This window comes from Perkinsus marinus (genome assembly GCF_000006405.1).
Source record: "Perkinsus marinus ATCC 50983 genomic scaffold scf_1104296951686, whole genome shotgun sequence".
NCBI classification, from domain to species: domain Eukaryota; phylum Perkinsozoa; order Perkinsida; family Perkinsidae; genus Perkinsus; species Perkinsus marinus.
The window spans coordinates 23,177-38,809 of record NW_003209171.1 but is presented as its reverse complement, the minus strand read 5'-3'; the positions used below and the strand labels follow the sequence as shown (position 1 = coordinate 38,809).

Sequence of the window (15,633 nt, the reverse complement as noted above, 5' to 3'; positions counted from 1 at the left end):
CTCAGGCCGAGTTTGTGGCGTGCGCAGGTCTGGCGCCTAGATATCTTATGGGACGGCTCCGAAACGGCTGGCTGTGAAACTATCCGAGTTGATGATACTGAAGTCAAAGTGTTGCGATGATTTGCATGATTTGTCCCGTATATATACGTAGCCGTTTGGCTCAAGATCTCAGTTGGGCTTTTGTGTTACCCAATTAGGATCTAACATGGCGACACCTTTCGACGAACTCCGTACGGCAAGAAGCCAACTCCGTCAATCCAAGCGTGCACTACGAGACACTCGTGAGAAGTTGAAGGACGTCATTGATGATGACACCGAGGATACTAACGAGGTCATCAGACTGCTTGAAGACCAAGAGATCAAGTACTCTAAGCGCATTGAAGAGCTCGAATCCCGTATCGCCGAGCTCGAGCTATCTATCGACAACGAGCGTTCACAGAGTGCTCGACAAGAAGGTCGGTCAAGGGTTGCGCTTCCAACATCCCCAACAGCCGAGAAGCAGAACGAACATGCTCTCTCATTTTTCATGTCCACGGGCGAGCATGGGCAAGATAGCAAGCGCGATGATGACATCGACAATAACCAGGAGACCCCTTCGAAGATCCTCTCGACTACATCTACTGAACAACTGTCTGCTGCTGACTTTGGATCCCTCTCGGTACCGTTACTGAAAACTCCGTCATGTATTGGGGCGCATCTATCCTTGCTAGAGCAGCTATTCCAAGAAGCCGGTGCTGGTACCATCAACCCTAACGGTGTATTTGTGCCACATACACATCTGCGCATAAGTGTGTACAATAAACTTCTCAAGAGTGTCAAGTCCTGCGAAGTGGTTTCAACCGTCATTCACGACGTCGCCCAGAACTGCGAGTACAAATGGTCTGCTATCAAGTCCGAGCTACAGCAAGAGTTCGCTCGTAGAGACTTGCTCAAAGCTGAATACAACTCCGTCATGCGGTCTCTCGCCTTTGGTGGTCTGGGTACTGTTGAAATATTTTTACGGAAGGCACTGGCAGCCTTTCGCATGTACCGTAATGTCTACGGGACTGATCGAGCAGAATTGCGGACGATGACCAGAACTGTGGTGATGAAACTACCAGAGAAGCTTCGGATATGCGTAGTTCAGAGTCTACAGAGCCAAAAGGTTGGCAACGGCGACTGGGAACTTGCATTGCCATTCGACGATACTGCTGGGCGGCCGTCTGTGATCTCTGTCATAAGAACTAACTGCCGCACCTTCCGAGACGCTGGTGTCTCTCTCGATGGTCATCATGGTCTCAACAACAACCGCAACCACAACCATAACCACGTTAAAGACAGCCAACACTCTATCGACCGTGTAGCACAAGTGTCTGATGGGAAAAGTGGTCGTGGAGAATCTCTCTCCAAGTGGGCGGGTCGCTTCCCGGCTGTGTTTGTCGTTACGGGTCCTGGAGTTGCAGGCTCTCCCGAGAATCACGTCCAATACGACGATGCTCGGCACTACCCCCGGAAAGACGGTAAAGGTGTCCTTTGGTTCTTGGCCTACAAGGACGAAGAGAATGGTTCGAAGGTGATCGGCGACCTATCCAGTGACCAGTTCGAGACCAGGAAGTTCGAGTTTCGAACCAGACGACAGACATCTAAGCCGTCACAGTCAAAAAACTAAGTAGGCCTGATGTTGAGGTCAGTGAAACACCTCTGCATCCTGACGGCCTTTTTAATCAAGTTTCTCAACCTGTATCTACCCCCGTTAGTGAGGATAGCATCCTTGCTCTTTCGTCTGCTACCATTCCGCCGGAGATCCTGCTCCGTGGTGCTCTTCGATCTACGTCGTCCAACACTTGGGATTCCGCTGTTGACGTGCCCGTTCTCGTAGATTCTGGTGCCGGTGGCAATTATTTGCTTGTGTGTGATACCGATGTAGACTCTCTCATCTATAGTTCAGGAGCTTTATTCACCCCGTCAAGGAGCTCCGATTCAGTCCGGTCAGTATCTCTGGCCGATGGATCCCGTCGCAACATCAGCAAGGCCGTTGATGTCACTATCGGTATCTACCCAGTCGGCTTGTATGGTCATGAGTCCATCATCGCTCAACAGCAAGTGTCTCTCAACGTGCTCACTGTATCACCTTGTCCTTTTCTCCGTCCAGGATCTTGGTGTACTCTTGCTGGTCGCAGTTTGCTGGCACGTTGGAATCTGATCACTAAAGGCTCGGCATTCGCCAAGATAGGTAGCGTATGTGTTTTTCGTGCAAGCCCTTCCGATAACTGTGCTTCCGAAGCCTATACGTCCTGTCTGGCACTCTGTGATGATTCAGATGGCGCCGAATTATCAACTACCGGCGTGGGGATACAGCCTTGCTGTGAGTCAAACCCTAGCTCCATCCATGTTTTGCCATCCGGAGACATTATTCATCGTATCGAGCAGCTACTACGACAGCTCTCTGATCAAGGTTGGCGCCCTCTTGCACGATGTCCTAGTGAAGCTCTCCGTGTCAAGCTTCGTCGACTGGGTCCTGATGAACCCCGTGACACTGACATCCAAGCCTTCTGTTTCACCGTCGACCTCTCAGCCTTCGACAAGTCTAAGGTTGGTCCACAGCGAGGTTATGCACGAGGACTCTATAACCGTCTATCCCCCTTGGATAGAGAGACGTATGCCAAGCTCATCAAGGACTATTTGGACCGAAAGTGGTGGTCACCAGTCGAGAAGTCTCAGCTAAACCGTATCGTAGACATCTCTCCACCAATCCCTGTCTTCATGATCGGTGGTACATCGTCCAAGACGCCCGTCACTGTGAGGAAGCCTAGACTAGTACTGGATTGCAGAGCAATCAATGAGGGGTTACCGTCAGCTAGCAGTGAGAATCCCAGTGGGTTCTTGATCATCAATGCTCTCCGCTGGGCATCCCCAATCGCCATTGCGACTATTGATGCTCAGCAGGCGTTTTACCGGGTACAAGTGAGTGGTCTCACATTACTTTTGGTGAGTGCTCTTGGGTACTATACCAGTCGTCGTATTTGTTTCGGTCTCTCCCCAGGACCGTCTTCTTTACAGTCCTCGTTGGGAGCCCTCTTCTTCCTCATGACCTACCTCTACGTCAGTGGCTTTTGGAGCCTCTACGTCGATGATGGTATACTGTCCGGGTCTGTCCGCCACCTCATCCACAACCTCACTGTGCTGGTCTATGCTATGCTCCTCTGTGGCTTTGCGGTGCAGCAAACTAAGTTTGCATGCATATGCGAGTCCTCTCACGCAGCAGAACTGAATGAGTCCCTCAAGCCCTTAGGTATCGTACCTTCAGGGTCTCTCTCGCTGTTGCGAACTTCTCTCTGCTACCGTACCGGTACACTTGTACTCCATTGCTGTCGTGAAGAGCGCCTCGATCGTGTGTACAAGTTTGCCAGTTCTGATACTATCTATCAGCTTTCAAAGTCCGCGGCGTTCTCTTATGCTGGTGCTCTCTCGTATGATGTGGGTAGAGTTCATCCAGAATGCCGCAGCTGCGCAGATGGCGTCAGATCACTGATAGGTCGCTGTTTGGCGAAGCAAGGATGGCAGACAGTGGTCAATCTCCGATACCAGCTGACTCCTATCCAACTTGCCGCCTACGACTACTTCATCCACTGGATGAGAGAGCTTTCTGCACCGTCGGCCGCCAAGTGCTCGCACGTCTCTCCGTGCCCATCGAATGATGAACTACCAGACCTCACTCTGGTAACTGACGCCTCTCGTTCTGGCGGTGGGTTCCTAGTTCTTCGCGGATCAGTGGAGGGCGGTAGCGAGGCTGGTCTCGCGGACCTTCCGATGCTCTGCGGTGACGGTTTTCGATGGAGTAGAACTCAAAGGAACTATCACTCCAACCGTCGAGAACTGTTGTCATTGGTTATAGGCCTCCGTGCATGTGCCGACTTGGTGAGCCATTACTTCACTAACTCCAAGGACTCGACTGCTTGCGGTCCTCGCCGACGTCCTAAGGTGTTTGTTCTGTCTGACAACAAGGCCGTCATCCATTGGTCCCGTGAGGATGCTACCGCCTTGTTCAGCAGTGGTCAAGCACTCGAAAAAAGAGCACTTACTCGCCTCGTCCTTGTGGCAATGGATGAGCTGAAGGCTCTTAAACGTTATGCAGATATTGAAGTGAGACATGTCGAGGGTCGCAACAACATCCTGGCCGATAGATTATCCCGTTTATATGATAGTGTGATAGCTCCCGGGATTACTTTGAGTGACGTTCTCTGTGACGATCTTCCGGACTCTGTCCCTGTGTGGCCCGAGGAATCCGATGATGACATCCGTCTTCTTGCTGCTGACTCGTCACATGAGCCGCTCACTAGTTGTGACCCTTACACCCGTGATCGGTTACTTCTCTTCCGTCATTGTGAGCTGGAATCTGGTGATGTCTCGCTTGATCTGCGAACTGATTTCATTGGACTTGTAGCTGGCTCTTCTGCTGAAGCTCTACCGTGCTTTATAGAGCGTTTAGCTGCTCAATGTTATGATTACTCGACTATTTTGTCACGTGTCCGTTGCCTCCGTTTTATACTTCGCCTCCTCCGTGCGAATGCGGTAGGAGCGGTTCTATCGGTCGTCGAGTACTCAGGGGTGCCTTGTGACGCTGATAAGCGCGCCCTGGTCTGTGCTGCTCAGCGACATGATGAGTTCTGTATTGCTACTCGATCCCGTGGCCCTCTACCATGTGGACCGTATGTGATATCTGATGACGGTGACTCCAATATCCCTTTGGTCTTGTTCCGGTCTGGCAGCCCCTTTGGGACGGAAGTCTTCCAGTATGTTCTTCCCAAGTCAGTGCCTAGGCTTCGCGAAAAGGTGCTGAAAGACGCCCATTCTCGCTCGGAACATCTGACCGTGAGGCCTACTTTATCGCTGGTGGTCGACTATCATCTTCCTGGTGCCACTCGACAATGTCGTGATTTTCTGAGTAAGTGCATCACTTGTAAAACCCTCCGAGCTCAACGGTCGTGGTCTTCCCATCCATCGGTTCGCAGTGAAGCTGCGGCTCTTGCTCATCTTCCTCCGTACTGGCATGTTTCGGTGGACTTCCTGGCCGTGGGTGACCATGTCAAGCTTTTCAGTGCGGTGTGTATGTTTACCCGTCATATCACACTCTTCCGTGCTAAGACGGAGACGAGCTCGGAGGCTTTGCGATTGTTGAAGCTCCTCAAGGCTAAGACTGGCTCCATTCGCATTGTGACTTGTGACCGAGCTGCTTATTTTAGATCAAGTGATCAATTCATACGACGTGTCGAGTCTGAGCTCGAGGCGAGTGTCTGCTTAGCCTCCAGCAGATCCCCTTGGGAGATCTGTTCAGAGTCGCACAATGCCATAGTGGTGGATCGTCTCCGATGTATGCTTCGACACAGTTCTGGGAAGTGGCCTTCAGACCGTGACGATGAAGACCTACTGCTAGAGCGCTTGATGTCGATCATCAACTGTCGCCCGCTGGGAACCTTTTTGATCAGTCAAGGTACTGCTGAGGTTGTCACTCCCGACAGCCTTTATTTTGGCCGAACAAGGGACGGCAGTAGCTCTCTAAGCGGGTCGAAGCCTACTTCTACTGACCACTCTCACCTCATGCCGAATAGGCTGAAGACCTTCCGTAACGTCTTCCTCAGCTCGGTCTGGTCAGAGCTCAAGAAGCAGTCTCTCAGCAATGTGTCCTCCAAGTGTAAGAGCGGTCATTCGAAGCCTCAGTTATTTTATCCTGGTGATGCGGTACTTGTCCACATGACTGGTCGTAAATGCGGTATGGCATTCCGCATGGGCCATGTAGTCCGTGTCTTCTCCCCTAGGCGTGTTCAAGTCCGATTTCCTGGTGGCCTGCTGACTTACGAGAACGCATTCAACTTGGTCATCTTACGTCCTTTCCCAAGGCTTGACCCCAATATTCCTGTGGTGTCACGTGAAGGACTCCGCCTACGAGTGCAGGATGACCAAAAGGTTGATCAGTGGCGGTCTGGTGTCGTCACTTACGATCCTTGTGATGTTGGTGACGACCGGGTCTGGATACAATTTGACAACGGTGATACTCCGGAGTTCATATCTCTTGGCACTCGTCGATGGCAGCTCTCAGACGAAGAGACAAACAACAAGGCCGATATCAATGATTATGCTCGCGTGTCCTCGCAAGGGGGGCGTGATGAGACCGAAGATTGTCTCATAGAAGAACCACTTCCCTCTCGTGTCGGGATGCGTATCTCTGTTGCCACTGGTATATCTGCCGGCCTCCGTCGTCCCCGTCGTTACTGGTCCTCAGGCCGAGTTTGTGGCGTGCGCAGGTCTGGCGCCCTAGATATCTTATGGGACGGCTCCGAAACGGCTGGCTGTGAAACTATCCGAGTTGATGATACTGAAGTCAAAGTGTTGCGATGATTTGCATGATTTGTCCCGTATATATACCGTAGCCGTTTGGCTCAAGATCTCAGTTGGGCTTTTGTGTTACCCAATTAGGATCTAACAGTAGTTACTTGGGGTACATCTCTTAGTGGACCAACTTTTTTAATACGCGATAACAATCGGTGGCCACCTTCAAATCTCGGGAACAGCTTCTCGAGAATAAAAGCCGCTGTATTATCGCCGGCAGGACAGCCTTCTAATTGCGATGGTACGGTGGAAAGTCGCGCTGGACGGACTAACTTGCAGTAGTCCGCTTGCCCGGCGAAAAACCTCTGGCGAGCTCGACTCTTCGCATTGCTGATCTCTGTTCTATAAGCTGCGCGTTGCACTTTTAACTCCTGCTCCAGCTCCTCTCGGAGCCCTCCGCGTAGGAAGCAGCGGTGAACTCGCCTTTGCAATCGCTTCAACTGCGGCTTCATTCCTTCAAGCTTCGATGACCACCATCCAGGCTTGAGTCTACATGGGAGTTTCGGGGTACTCTCCCTAACGGCCCTGGATAACTCCGCTGCCACCTCAACTACCGTTGCCGTTGGATTTCTAGCCGTGAACGAGCTCATGGAGTTTCTGACTTGGCCTATATCAGTGAGCCTGTGAGCTAGACGCTGTGCAGTAGTGATCTGTAGTCTCATCCTCGCGATCACTAGTCTGTGATCACTCCCAGACTCCTCCGAGCTCACCTCCCAATCGACTGGTCTGTCCCAATTCCGGACAGCTGTGATGTCTTGTTATAGAGTCAATGATATGTCGTGTATTGCGGTGCATAGATTATTGTGGCGCGCGCAGTACGTCTTTGCATTAGCTATATACTAATACTATGACTCTTTCCCCACCACATATACAGTGGTAGTGTTAGCCTTAGTGGTTACAACATCCTGATACTGGAACCGAGAACGTCTAATATAAGACCATATCTACTGTAATGAATGGTGATCACAGCCATAAGGGCTCCCTACCAGCGTGTCCCCGTTTCTCTGGGGAAAAGATTACTCCTGATGAGCCATCTTCGAGTGTCGAGCTCTTCCTGAAAAAGCTCAATACCTACCTGCAAGTGAGAGGTATTCGTCGCCCCCCAGCCGATGCACCCCTTGAGGAACGTCAGCAGTATAATACCAAAGCAGCTGGCATACTTAAAATCGCCCTCGATGGTCGCGCGTCTCAACTTGTATACTCATTATCTGACGACCGGCAAGATAACTACGACGATCTTGTTGCTGCGTTGCGATCGGCATTTGGACTGGGCAAGCTGAATGCGTGGCGGGCATTCTGCAAACGTGAGATGAAGGCAGAGGAAGTTCCAGATTCATTCTTGGCGGATCTGAGAACTCTCCTGGATTATCCAGGAGCCTAGGCTAGGCTGGATATCCAGGCTGGATATCAGCCAGCCCAACTTACAAGCCCAAGCAAAAGAGACCATCCTCAGGGCTCAGTTCATTGTAGGGTTGCCGAGCAATACGGCAGCTCGTACTTTAGCCATCGCCAAGTCTGAAGACCTACAAGTGACTTTAATAGATCTCCTCAAGTTGGTGAAGGATCATTTGAGAGCCTCACGAGTAGATCCTACTACACCTGAGGTGCTCGGTGCTGCTGGTGCTCATTGGTTCATTGGTAAGGGTAACAAGGGTCGCAAGGGAGTAGGTCGTGGTGGTGGTGGTAAGGGCAAGGGAAAGGAGAGAGCAAGTCAGGGAGTTGGCACGTCTCCGAGTACTAGGGCATGTTGGCAATGCCATGAAGTGGGACATTTCAAATCCCAGTGCCCCCAACTGAATCGCTCATCTACCGCAGCGTCGTCGTTAAACCCCCCTGGGGGTCACACCCCGGTGTAAGGAGTGTGAAGAGTCCCCCTTATCGATTAGCTGCTACAGCTGGTTCTGTTCATCCTAGTCTTGACTGCTCTGCTCTTCCACACCGAGACTTCATAGTGGTCACCGCGAATGAGGGGAATAAATCTCTGACTGCTTTGTGTGACCCGTGCTGTGCTCGCACACTGGTATCTGCCCCTACCTTCAACTCCCTTGGACTTCCATTACAAAATGATATTTCGTCTTCTCTCATTACCCTCAGTGACCAAGTTCTGTCTAGTATCGGCTCTGGTGATATCACTCTGTCAATAGATGACAAGAGCTATACGGTAAATGCCCTGGTTGTACCGCATTTACCAGGCAATCTACCCTTACTGGTTGGTGCTGATTTCTGGTCCTCTTTCCCCAATCACTCATTGAGTTTCTATTACAAAGCGTCTGGTCGCATTGACACCAAGCTCATAGCTGGAGCTGCAGTATTGAACTCTTCACCAGTCCATAACTACGAGTTAGAATCCTGTTCTGTTGCTGAGTACTCCGACGGTTCAGTGATGCTAGATGCCCCAGACTGCGTCTGCAAAAGAATCCCCTATCCCGATGGTTCGTCTGGGTGGCAAGTTAGTTGGAAATGGTTAAACAACAAAGCCCCTGACTATATCTGCTGCCCTGAGCAGTACTCTATCAACCATCTTTCAGTCCCTCAACAGCAAGCTCTTCACGCGGAGCTCGACAGCTGGATTGAGCGAGGGTGGCTTACTCCCGTGAAGAATGAAGAATTGTGTAAAATTCATTGTGTCCTTCCCCTGGTACCAGTAGTCCAAAGTCATAAGTCTACAGCCGTACGGCCTACTATTGATTTTACCTATGTCAATCGTTACTGCGTATCGGCCAGTGACCCCTATGCGGGTAACTGCCAGCGAGAAATTCGTCGTTGGAGGCGTGTTGCTGATGGCGATATTCTTGATATTTCTCGTGCGTATCCAAGTTTGCTCATGGATCCGGAGCAATCTTGGTATCAAGTCATTCGGCTTGACCATCGTAGCGACGGCCCTTACTTTCGCTTGTGCCGTTTAGGCTTTGGAGCGAGCTCAGCTCCACGAATGTTGAAATCGGTGTTAGATTTCTGCTTGAAAGATGAGCCGACCAGGAACCTTCGATACTTTGATGATATATTGATACCTAAGCAAAATGATACCCGTACGGGAGGGGCACTACCTGATGGTGTCAAACGAGTACGGGATACTCTTTTGCTTAATTCTTTAACTACCAAAGATCCATGCTCTATCGAAGGTAGTCGTTTACTTGGCCTAGTAGTGTCTAGGGATGATAGTAGGCGTCTTTGCTGGAAGCGCCGTTTATCCTTAGATGAATTATTACATATCGAGACGCAACTGAACAGCGGTGAAGTTGTTAGTTGCAAAGCCTTCTCTTCGTGGATTGGTACTCTTTCCTCTCATGTACCGGTCTGTGGCTGGCTGAGAATAGCTTCAGCCATCGGTCGACGACTTATAGGTCGTGAATGTGACTCCACGAAGGCATCGTGGTTGCGAAATATCCCTAACGGTGTACGGCATTACGGACGTCTTCTATGTAAACTCTTCCGTCAGCGTGGTGATCCTGCAAGTGGTCTCTGGTTACTACCACTGCCTCACGCCTCCGCTAAACCGGAAGATATCGCTCCAGTGAAAGTCTGGTTTGATGCCAGTTCTTTAGCCATAGGAGTAGTTCTTACGACTACTGATGATATGGTCCTCTATGACTATTGTGCTCTGACGCCAGAATCTTCGATTGATCCTGGCAGTCGACCATCTGCTCATGCTAATATTCGTGAGCTTGACGCTCTCCTGAAGGCGGTAGAAGTAGCCATTGAGTATGAGTACGCCAACGTTGAGCTCATAACTGATTCCAAATCTGTGTATGCATGGGTTTCGAAGTTGTTAGCCCACAAGAAGATATCGGTTCACGGTATTCACAAACCATTGGTAGTGCGACGGCTTGAACTTCTAAGAAGACTCATATCTGAGTTTCGACTACAGCTGGTTATAAAATGGGTGAAATCTGAGGAAAATCTTGCAGACAGCTTAACCAGATTACCCCAAGGCCTTCCGCGGTATTACTCCACCGGCAGTGAATTGGCACTGGCTGGCATGTGGAATTGCTCATCTGATTCGTACACAGGACCCGAAGCATCGTGGTGTCCCTCTCTACGAGACCTACAGGCTGCGATAGAAGAAGGCATCCCGGAAACTGACATCTCTGCTTTGACCTGTGACTCAGATTCAGGGCTATACTATCATCGAAATCGACTCTATGTGCCGCCGAACCTACGTTCTCAAATCATTTTGGGGGCACATGAAGAGACTGTTCATGGTGGTACTCTGGCAGTAGTGGGTCTAATAGGACGGTATTACTCCTGGCCTGCTATTCGATCTGACGTTGAACGAGAGCTCCATCAATGTACGAATGAGGAGTGCGAGAAGAACAAAGCGAAACTGATGCCGTTGGTGACAGCTGATCCCCGTCGCCTCTCGACGGGTCCGTGGGTTACCTGCGCTTCTGACATAACCCATATTGATGGTCGTCCTGTGCTATCCTTGATCTGCGAGTATTCCCGGTATGCCTTAGTAATTCTCTTACCCAATGAGCAGGCAGTATCCGTCTGGGCGGCATTTGTTCGCTTATGTAAGAACTCTATTATTGGATACCCAGTATTCCTAAGAGCTGACCGTGGGGTGTGGAGTGCCCTGCGAGAGAAGCTCAAGGCTGTGGGTACTACATTGGTCTTAACAAGTGGTTACCGCCGGTAACCACCCCACGGCCGGTAACTTACCGGCCGACGAGTAACGGTATCTGCGAACGTTTCCATGCAACTCTGAAAACCAAATGCTCGGTCCTACAAGAGTCGTCATTAACTATGCGGTTAGCAAGAGCCTGTTCAGCCTATAACTTAGCTCCCCATAGTGCTCTGCATGGTGCGTCACCTGCTGAGGTTCTCTCGGGCAGAGAGATTCGTCGCGGATTTGAACAAGCTGTTCCGGTCCCACCTGCTACTCTAAATGAGGATATCATTACGTTCGATGTCGGCGACCAAGTATGGTTAGCGAAGCCCAAGGAGCAACGCCGCACTGGAGCCAGATTCTTCGATTCGAAATATGTCGTTGAAGAAACATCTCCATACGCCTATCATGTACGCCCTATTGATGATAATGGTTTACCCATCGGCAGGCGAGTAGTTGCTACAGCTGACAGATTGGTCCACTGCAAACAACACTCGCCAGTCAATTGTCGATCTACCATATCACCCCCTCCTTCCTCACAGAGTTCTCTCTATATCCCTGAGAGCGAGTCTATCATCGATTCGAATGAGCCGCCTATTGACCAGTCGAATCCTAGTGACCTCAGCCAGCATGAGCCTGAGGAAACTATTGCTGACCGTGTCATTGCTCACCCTAGAACTCATCGTGAGCCTGACAGACTTATTTCCTCCACATGATGTTCGCAGTCATTAGCGAACAGGAGGGGAGAGGATGTTATAGAGTCAATGATATGTCGTGTATTGCGGTGCATAGATTATTGTGGCGCGCGCAGTACGTCTTTGCATTAGCTATATACGAATACTATGACTCTTTCCCCACCACATATACAGTGGTAGTGTTAGCCTTAGTGGTTACAACAGTCTATCCGAGAACAGCCACGGCCACCCCTGAATGTCGGAGGGGATTCCGGGTCGTTGATAACTTGGAACGACATATTTTCCAGGGTCCCGCTCACTTCTGAGCCGCGTACCCACGCCTGATTCTTACAGTTAGTGGAGCTCATCCGAGAGCCCCACAACATGCTCCACGCGTTAACATCCGCGCACAAAAGGCACGGGGTACGACAGTCAGACGTTAGGTTCTCGAGAATCGCCTTAACGTGAGCTCTCTGTACCACATTCGTAGGGTGCATGTACATAGAAATCACGACACATTCTCCGAGGGACACGGCGACTAAGTATTTATCACGAACTAAAGAGATGGAGCTTATATCCTGACGAACAAGCACAGCTGCATTGCCGTGATCGGCTCTATAGCACAAGTATTTTCCAGCGAGCTCGCTCAGATCGGTTGGACACTCCTGTAGCGCTAAGCATGCAGGTAGAGTAGCGAGGTTCGAAAGGATGCCGACCATGCTAGAGATAGAGGAGGCTCTCTTGCCGCAGTTCAACTGGTAGATACAGATCATTGCGAAGCGCCGTGAGCTTGCCGCTCTTCCGTTGCTCCCCCAAAGTCTGTTCTCCGATGGAGGCGAGACAGTCGCACTCTTGCTGAGGGGCAATTGGGGTCTGAGGCCTTGTGACGGGAGTCCACTGCTCGTCCCTTCACCGCACCACGGGCAACTCGGTCGTTATGTTTGATGCATGAGATGCAATTCGTCAGCTCTGTGTTGCACTCGGACCTTTGGTGGTCACCAGCGCACTTGCAACATGTAGGCTTCCCTCCCTCTATCCGTGTAGGGCATTTAGACTGTCTAATTAATGTCTAAATTAGACATTATGTGTCCAAGCTGCCCACAGTAGTAGCAGCAGGGTTGCCCAGTGGCCGTGGAGAATGCTGTGAGCAGTCTGAAAAGTTTGATCTTCCGGAGGTGATGATCGCGCAAGAATGCATAAACTGCGGGTGCGACAGTGAGAACCAGATGCGAAGAACGCCAATATGCCCCCTTCACGATCTGGCTTCCCGTGAGTTGAGCATCGCATGCTGTGCTGATGTCGGGGTTCTCTTTCCTGATCGACTCACTTATGTCCTCGATCGACGCCGAGCGAGGGCAGCTAGAGTTGAAAAGGATAATGCGAGGCCAAAGGGCTCGTCGTGGGCGTGCTGTCCACCCTGGGATAACCGAAAGTGCACGGCATGTCGCATCGACCTCCTCTTCCTTCAATAGACTCAGGCCTAGCCCGGCTCCTACTGGGAAAGTCGATACAACTGTCACCGACTCTGGGAGGACACTGAGCGCTTGAGATCTCATCTCCTGTAGTTTTCTTGGCGTGAGCTGTGGCCCTGGCTCCTGCGGGAGCAATTCGACCACTTTGCCAGCTGTTGCCCGAGGTCTCTGCATTCCACCTCTGGATCTCGCCGGTGATCGAGTTGGCGTGAACACCTTATTGGCGGCTACTGGAGGACTCGTATTCTTACGCGGGCGACGAGATACGACCGTCGCCCAAGAGTTCCCGGGCATGTGGTTTCCGATACCGGGTCTATTCTCCGGATCAGGATCGCACGAGGGCTGCGATGTTACGTCAGCTCTCGAGCCATTTTTCGAACGTACACCGGGGCATCCTTCGAAGGAACCGCGTGGGAACCTCTTGCTCGGTGGCGGAATCAGGGCCGCGTCGGTCTGTCGATTTGTTGCCGTTGCGTTCGGGCAGGCATTGTGCCCCCCTCGGTCAGGCCGACGGGGTCCGGTCGGAGTGTTTTCAAAGCACTTTCGCAGTTTCCAGATCCTAGATTGCGGATTGGTGGCTTCGTCCCTAGCTGGGATGGGTGCCGCTGAAGCGGTTGGTGACTCTGTATCATTGTCATTAGGAGGCCCCAGCTCCACAGACCAACGACTGTGTCCGTCCCTCCGCTGTGCCACAGTAGAAAGCCATCTGAGTTTTGTCTCCACCACACTGAAAGTCGACTCCCCGATACCCATGTACGACTCAGTGAGGAGGCCTAGAACTGAGTTCAAAGTTGCAAGAAGTTCGTCGACATCCATAGCTGATGGATCTTCTTCATCTAGTCTCTTCAGTGTATCTTGTAAGTCCACCAGCTTTTCGATATCTGGGGATGTATCCGCCCAAATTGGGCGGCCCAATAGCTCTTTTGTTTTCTCGAGTCGCGTAGGGCCGACTCTAAACTCGGGGAGAGTTGGGATCTCAGGGTTTTCCCTCCAACCACACGAGGGGGAGTTGTTTGAAATGCGGTGTCCTTTGGCGTCCTGCCGAAGGGCGGAGGGGGCACTTCAGCGCCACTGGCAGCACGTTCGCCGTCTCCAATTGCCCGCATGATGGCGTCAGGCATTGCAACAGTGATTTGCGGAGACTCTTGCGGAGGTCCCTCCGTCGAGTCCCAGGCAGCCACTAGGGCCTCTCCTATACTATGTGTACAATTTACCTTCCCCCGCCCTACCTGGCCGGTGCTCGGGGACGACCCGTGCATCGGCAGATCTATGTCGTCGTACTGGTTCTTCTTCTCGGATCGTTTCAATGATCCCTTGTTGCAGGGGTCTTGACACAGGTGAATCCTACCGCTTCCTCCGCCGTGCGAAGAATTCGCGGTCATATTATAACAGGTAACTTGAGCCAGATGGCTACTTGAGCCAGATGGCTACGTCCGACACGACTGGATGAACTGCAACGCAATACAATACACCCTGCAACTTAGTTGCGCTGATAATCTATTACTCGGGCGAGTGCGATGAACACAGCCGTTCCATCTGCTAACCGGAAGGTCAGCTTGAGTTGACAGGCTAAATCGCCCAGACTATTGTCGGCGATAAAACAGTTAAAATGATAAGGCGTAAACCATCGCTCCTGCTGAGTCCAGTGCTCGATGAATAGTTGAAATCCGGTGGTGGCGGCGACGTTAAAACTCCTGGGGGAGGGGGATAACTGCATGGCTGTGCTTCTGACCACCCATCTCTTGGGTGAGGTGAAAAAGGTGTGATATGAAGTTTATCACACTGGCAGTGCAGGCTCGTATCGTGGAAACAAATTCGACCATTGGGATCCTGCCAATCTTTACAATAAGTTCCTTGTCTTCTCCCTTGAGAATTCGTGGGATAGAAGCCCCGATGATTAGCATCAATTTTACAGAACAAATTCCAACAGTCTCGCAGGACATAGGGCTTCGGAGTTATACACGGACGCTTCTTGAACCACTTGGAATCCAGGCACCAGCCAATAGGGCAGTACTTCACTGGCCCTGGGGTGGTAGGAGGACTTGTCCGACTAGGAGTTACCGAAATGTTCCTCTGTGCTGCAACAAAGGTGAATGTGAGATATAGATATGGGATGAATGCCATAATGTAACTGATCCCTGAAATTCTCCCTTTCCCAAAGAACAGAACAACACCACCAGTGAAGCATGTTCGTTGAACGTGAAAGCAATACGATAGGTTCTCGCACAGGAGAATAACAACCGATCAAACTCAAATTGCTGCTAACAACAACACGACCATTCCCATACTATAACGACTCCCATTACCACCAGCTTAAGGCGGAAGGGGCGAACCACGACTAATGGTACTAGTTTTCGTAGAGTCGACGACGGGAAATTATAGTAGTGGTAGTAGTAGTCGGGTAAATGCAGTCATTTGAGACCCGACCTGGGGGCTCATGACCGGAGAGGCCATGGCCGGAGAACCCTGCCGTATATCTTTACAGTAGCACGTCACATTTCTTGATGGGAAA

At 51.1% G+C, this 15,633-nt stretch overlaps 3 protein-coding genes across 3 annotated transcripts in view; 2 read left to right on the top strand and 1 right to left on the bottom strand.

Annotated features, from left to right (window-relative positions):
• Positions 1–40, top strand: part of Pmar_PMAR003178 (hypothetical protein) — a gene marked incomplete at both ends in the record, with an annotated part of 165 nt that extends 125 nt beyond the window's left edge. Inside the window, one exon of the mRNA XM_002777468.1 lies at positions 1–40. This exon is cut by the window's left edge and continues 4 nt beyond it. Within this exon, the coding sequence (XP_002777514.1) occupies positions 1–40 (40 nt within the window).
• Positions 41–205: 165 nt separating this feature from the next.
• Pmar_PMAR003177 (hypothetical protein) lies at positions 206–6,375 on the top strand (the record flags this gene model as incomplete). The annotated part of the gene is made up of 4 exons (XM_002777467.1): positions 206–1,552; positions 1,666–1,891; positions 1,973–2,212; positions 2,300–6,375. 4 exons carry the CDS (start codon positions 206–208, stop codon positions 6,373–6,375), a joined length of 5,889 nt encoding a protein of 1,962 aa, XP_002777513.1.
• An 8,221-nt stretch (positions 6,376–14,596) lies between these two features.
• On the bottom strand, positions 14,597–15,254 carry Pmar_PMAR003176 (hypothetical protein; the record flags this gene model as incomplete). The annotated part of the gene is made up of 1 exon (XM_002777466.1): positions 14,597–15,254. A coding segment is annotated over one exon (564 nt), but the record flags the coding sequence as incomplete, so codon positions are not given.
• Between the last annotated feature and the right edge of the window lie 379 nt (positions 15,255–15,633).